This window comes from Enhydra lutris, unplaced genomic scaffold (assembly GCF_002288905.1).
Source record: "Enhydra lutris kenyoni isolate GAN:26980312 unplaced genomic scaffold, ASM228890v2 scaffoldscaffold56, whole genome shotgun sequence".
Taxonomy (NCBI): Eukaryota; Metazoa; Chordata; class Mammalia; order Carnivora; family Mustelidae; genus Enhydra; species Enhydra lutris.
The window spans coordinates 9,446,862-9,452,861 of record NW_019154140.1 but is presented as its reverse complement, the minus strand read 5'-3'; the positions used below and the strand labels follow the sequence as shown (position 1 = coordinate 9,452,861).

The 6,000-nt window shown below is 40.5% G+C and overlaps 1 protein-coding gene across 2 annotated transcripts in view; it reads left to right on the top strand.

Annotated features, from left to right (window-relative positions):
* Positions 1-6,000, top strand: part of LOC111157824 (solute carrier family 11 member 2) — a 40,718-nt gene that overhangs the window by 30,243 nt on the left and 4,475 nt on the right. For both annotated transcript variants that reach the window (XM_022519491.1, XM_022519492.1), the window contains exons 13-16: positions 493-642; positions 1,192-1,265; positions 1,861-2,014; positions 3,974-4,027. In XM_022519491.1, coding sequence (XP_022375199.1) covers positions 493-642; positions 1,192-1,265; positions 1,861-2,014; positions 3,974-4,027 — 432 coding nt within the window. The remainder of the gene's footprint in view (positions 1-492; positions 643-1,191; positions 1,266-1,860; positions 2,015-3,973; positions 4,028-6,000) is intronic.

Genomic DNA, 6,000 nt, shown 5'->3' with positions numbered 1-6,000 from the left:
TGATTGGATTATTTGTTCTTTGGGTGTTGAGTTTGCTAAGTTCTTTATAGATTTTGGACACTAGCCCTTATCTGATATGTCGTTTGCAAATATCTTCTCCCATTCTGTCAGTTGTCTTTTGGTTTTGTTAACTGTTTCCTTTGCTGTGCAAAAGCTTTTGATCTTGATAAAATCCCAATAGTTCATTTTTGCCCTTGCTTCCCTTGCCTTTGGCGATGTTCCTAGGAAGATGTTGCTGCGGCTGAGGTCGAAGAGGTTGCTGCCTGTGTTCTCCTCAAGGTTTTTGATGGATTCCTTTCTCACATTGAGGTCCTTCATCCATTTTGAGTCTATTTTCGTGTGTGGTGTAAGGAAATGGTCCAATTTCATTTTTCTGCATGTGGCCGTTGTGACGTCTTCTTAATCCCATGTTTCTAGGGTCTTCCTGAACCTCCCAAACCTTTTTCTGTTTCCTGTTCTAGACGTTTATCCTGCTTCTGGGTTTTCTTCCAGGGATTCTTGAACCTAAAATGGTCACGCTTTGCCCGAGTGATTCTGACCCGCTCTATTGCCATCATCCCCACTCTGCTTGTTGCCATCTTCCAGGACGTAGAGCATCTAACAGGGATGAATGACTTCCTGAATGTTCTGCAGAGCTTACAGGTGAGGAGGGAGCTGGGGGAAGCTCCATCCCATTTAATCAGGCAGTGTTATATATTGCCGTTAGGTACCAAGCCTGTAGTGCTGGGTCCTGGGGAAAATTCAGAGGAAGAAAGAGGCACAGTCTCGGTAAATGTATGGAATCCCTGGTATCTGAAAAGCTTTTAGAAATGTTTTGGTTTGTAAAAGCCTATTGAATGGGAATTATCTGCTATAATTATATATAGAGTATAAAATTACTGTTTTTTAATCCAAGCAAACATTAAATAACATTGGACATGGCTAGGTCCTATTGAGGTTAAAAAAGCAAGGCAGATAGGAATGTTTATAGAGACACCGGATTAGAATCTGTGTCCATCGACAGAATGAAGACATCAGATCAGACGACTCCATAGGTTTCAATATAATGCATGAGCATCTTGGGATGATAGGAGTAATTTCTCATGAGGTAGATGAGACAGGTTATGTGTTTCCGTTGTGCTAACAGTGCTGCTTGGGGGTAATACAGGGATCTCTAGTAGCCCCATCTGATCTCCATTCTTTCTCTTCCAGCTTCCCTTTGCTCTGATACCCATCCTCACGTTTACAAGCTTGCGGCCAGTGATGAATGACTTTACCAATGGAATGTGAGTGTACTTCTCTCAGTACCCCAAAAATATGTGGGGAAGCATATCTTCATTGAATAGACCAGTGAGAAAATGAGTCATGGGGGGGAACCACATGTTTTGAGAGGTGAATGCTAGAGCTGCCCCTTAGTTTTTGGCTCAGAGAACAGAGACTATGAATGCAGTAAAGAAGGCAAGCACATTTTTCATTTCTAGCATGAGAAAGTTCCACTCTTAGGGCTTTAATTCTTTAGCTTTAGTCACTGAAGTGTAAAGCACCTTAATTCCATGTTAAATGATCTTAATGAGAAAAGCATAAACGAATACCTTTTCTGTACTTCTTGAAAGGGTATGGGGTATTTGAAATTATTTGTTGCTTTCTAGGTACTTGAGACTTGTTGCATTTTTAGGGACTTAAATATTAAGGATTGTTTGATAGTATTTCCCCCCCCTCTTTCTCCCTCTTGGTGTTTTACTTGGGACATGATAAGAATAATTTTCAGTGCATTTTGAGATGCCTCTTAACTCCTGTCCTGTCTACTCCACAGGACAGTGTCCTTTTCTGCTTGTCAATTGGCTAGACTATTCCCCCCAGTGACTGATGATTCTTTTACAGAGGCTGGAGGATTGCAGGCGGGATATTGGTCCTTATCGTCTGTTCCATCAACATGTACTTTGTCCTGGTTTATGTCCAGGAACTAGGGCATGTGGCACTGTATGTGGTAGCTGCTGTGGTCAGTGTGGCTTATCTGAGCTTTGTGTTTTACCTGGTAAGTCTTTTCAGAAGGGGGCAGGGGTGTGGGTATCAGACATGGTAGAGATGGGGCTTATGAACACCAAAATGAAAGGATCCAAAAGAGCAAAATAGCAATCTTTTTTCTTTTCTTTTTTTTTTTTAAAGCACATAGCAGTCCTATGTCCAGGTTAATGAGACTGTTTATGTGAAATTGTTAAGTCACCTGTGGTTAAACAATATTTTTAACCATAAAATTTATTTTGGCTCTTAAGAGCTGTCATGTTACTTCTGTCTGGTTTCCATTCTTAGTAATTCCTGATAAGAGGGGCACCTGGGTGGCTCAGTTGGTTAGGCATCTGCCTTCAGCTCAGGTCATGATTTCAGTGTTCTGGGATCAAGCCTCATTTCAGGCTCCCTGCTCGGCCGGGAGTCTGCCTCTCCTTCTCCCTCTGCCTGCTCATGCTTGTGCTCTCTTTCAAATAAATAAATTAATAACTTTAAAAAAATTCCTGATAAGAGAGTATCATGTTTTTGAAGAATTAAAAGAATAGTGTAGAAAGTAGAGAGTGGCACAAGATTTTAATAGCTGTCTACAAAAGAAAGAATATTGATATTTTCTCATTGAATTACTCTAGAGTTATTTTAAAATGATGGTTATAAAAGCATAGCTACACAGAAAATGCAGAATAATGTATTCCAAGATGATCCTTTTTTTTTCCCCCCAAAAAACCAGGGGTAAATTATGTTAAAAATGGTGATAGTAGTTGTGTTAGGATATTTCCTTGATGGATATATTCTTTTGTCTTATTTTCTAAGTCTTATGTAACATTACTTATATTAATGGAAAATAGTTGTAGCAACAAAGACAACAAACCCACCTCCCTGTTCTATACAGGTTTCTCTGAAAAATGCATGTGTGGAGGGTTAGGGACAGCAGAATTTGTACTATATATGCTGCAGAGAATGGTTAAGGATGGAGGCTGGAGACCTGCTGATCTTTTTAACACTTACCTAGTCCCCCTGCTAATATCTGACACAGGTTAAGTACTCGATTGAGAAAATAACTTTAGTGACTATTGAAAAATTAAGCCCTGGATTGATTTATTTTTTCTTCTTTCCTCCTTAGTAAACCTTGAGCACCCTAGGATTATGCTGAACCTATATTCTAGGGATTTACTCCAAGGAAACTCAAGTAACTGAACATGTCCTTGACAGGAATTATTTTTAAAATTCACTGTAGAAGTTAAGGGAATCCTTCCTTCCTGCAGATTAGCTCTGAAGAGACTGAGTTGTCCTCAGGTAGCCTGAAACTGTTGAGGTTGTTGAAGACCCATTTTTAGGCTGGGGACTAATTCTAGGGTTGGTTACTGTTATTAAGCTCCCAAACACGTACTTGAGCAGTTTGGGGTGCTATCCCAGTTGTATTGGTCTGTCAGTCATTACCTCCAGCTGCATCATGAGGAATGGGGTAGGACTGAAGAAAGATGGTCTTCAGGTAACTCCCAGTTGGACAAAAGAAACAACGAACACAAAGCAGTAGGAACAGGGAACTCGATATTGAAAATAGTATGAAGAAACTTTGTTGAGGAAAGCAGATTCCAGGATGTCTTAATGGGAGTGTGGGGTTGGGATAATGACTTGTGCAAACTGGGTGGTAGGACATGAGCAGAGCTGGATGTTCAAGGAAGAGAGCAGGGGGACGCCTAGGTGGCTTAGTTGGTTAAGCGTCTACCTTTGGCTCGGGTCCTGATCCCAGGGTCCTGGGATCGAGTCCCGCATCAGGCTCCTTGCTCAGCAGGGACCATGCTTCTGCCTGCTACTCCCCCATTTTGTGCTCACTTTCTCCCTCCCTCTCTCTCTGACAAATAAATCTTTAAAAAAAAAAGAGGGAAGAGAGCAGGTTTGTATCTTGAGCAGTGCAGTATGAGCAGTCATGATGGGAAGAGGGATCTGTAGAGAGGTTGGCGAATGATGACCATACTTTATCTTTCAGGGTTGGCAATGTTTGATTGCATTGGGCATGTCCTTCCTGGACTGTGGGCGCACGGTAAGCATCTCCAAAGTCCTGCTGACCGGAGAAGCTGCTGGCAGCTACGCTAAGTAGACACTGGATCAGTCTGTCTTCCACGGGTAGCCATCAGAGCCAGTGTGTTTCTATGGTTTACTGTGTGAACATAGCCAAAAGTATGTGCTGTTGCACAGACTGCATTTAAGACTCAGCTCTTTGTTGGGAAAGACTTTGTTTCAGTATATGTTTGAAAAGATGGAAATTTTTTTTTTCTTCCTGACCTAATCTGGGAACTGCATTAGATAGGATCTTTGAAAAACTGACATGTGCTGCTATCATTCCAACACTAACTCTTAAGTAGCTGCCCAAGGGCTAGCTTGTTTTATCCTTTTGAGAGATAATCCTATATGCATTATTCTTAACCAGGCTATGTGTTAAAAAAAAATATTTGAGAAATGTATTAAAGTTTTCATAAGACAAATTACAGAATGGGTATGCAGGTTTTGTTTATAAAAAGATAAAAGGCTGAGAAATACTTTTCTTATGCATACCCTGTCAGTTATTTTAATTATAAAAAAATAAAATCTCAACTAAACTGGTTTCATCCATATTAAATATAAAATTATGAAAAATCTACCTCTTTCAGGTTTAGGATTCTTTTAACTTATTTCCATTTTAAATTTCTTGGTGGAAGTTAAGAGGGATGAGAAAGGATAAAGATGGTGATAAACAGCAAAGCTGGCATGTGGGTGTTGGTTATTAATCACCTTGGAAAGTCACTGAGCAGATTTTCCTCAGAGATTGAAAGCTTATCAGGATTTTCTTTCCAGTCCCAATTTTCTTAACTTTCATGTTAATACAGAGCTTTCCTGATGATATTTACTCTTGAGCACATAGATTTATAAAGCCTTCACCTTCCTCATTCAGGAGGTTGGTTATAGAAAAAAGATGGTAGCATTTATGAACTGACATTCTCATGAGATTTTGGAATGAGAAAAGACTTTAAAGGAAAGAAGAGTCATCTGTTTTATTCCTAAAAGACATCTCCTACCAGAATTGTCATGGTTTTCCGAAGCATGCCCAAGACAACCTGCAAGGCAATCTCGGGAGCTATGGACCTAACTGTTGCAAAGCTCTGTGTCTCTCAGCAAGTCAGTAGGAATCACTGTGATTGAAAGTTCTCTCTCAGCAAGGTTGCACTGGGCTACCTCTCTTCAGCCATTCCCTCAGAGGGAAAAACTTTGAGACCAGATGGTGGAGCTCTGGAGTCAGAGGACATGGGTCCCTTCAGCATGAAGCTGCTTCTCTTCAGCCACTGCTGACATTTTTACATATGGAGCCTGAGATTATGTGATTATATCAAAGCAAATCACATTTGTCTGGTGGAGATAAATAATCAAGTCTGCTCTAGCCATTGACTTGATGAGAACAGTAATGGGAATGGCATTGAATGGCAGTGACTTCTCATTTTTGGAGCTTTCCTTCTAGAGTCCTGGTTGATTGACCTTCTCTATTCACCTGAGCCCCTAAATGCATTATTGCTGATACCAGGTCAAGAGTATAGACTGGATGTACTTTTATAAGGCATTAAGGGTAAACTGCTGTGTATCACTGACCATACCTTATTTTAGGCCCTCAAGCACAGGATCATGAAAGAGAAATTTCCCTCACTGTCCCTCCTCACATCTGCCCCTGTCCCTGTCTTCATTTCCCAAACTGGTCATAAGGGCACTCTGTGAAGATACTGGGGGCTGACATCTTAATCTCTCATCTGGCTGGACTAGGTGGAGGCAAAATTGACAAAAAAATTCTATGTAAAGACAGTATAATAACACACACTACCTTTGCCCTGAGTCTGGGTGGGTCCAGTCACTCTCAGAGTCATAACACTTAGAAGTTCAGGTAAAGCTGCTTGTTTTCTTTAAAAAGTTTTGTTTATGACTTGAGATGATGGAAAATTTCTTCCCAGTTAAATGGCATTTTATAATACTATGTGTGTAGTGTTTGACAGT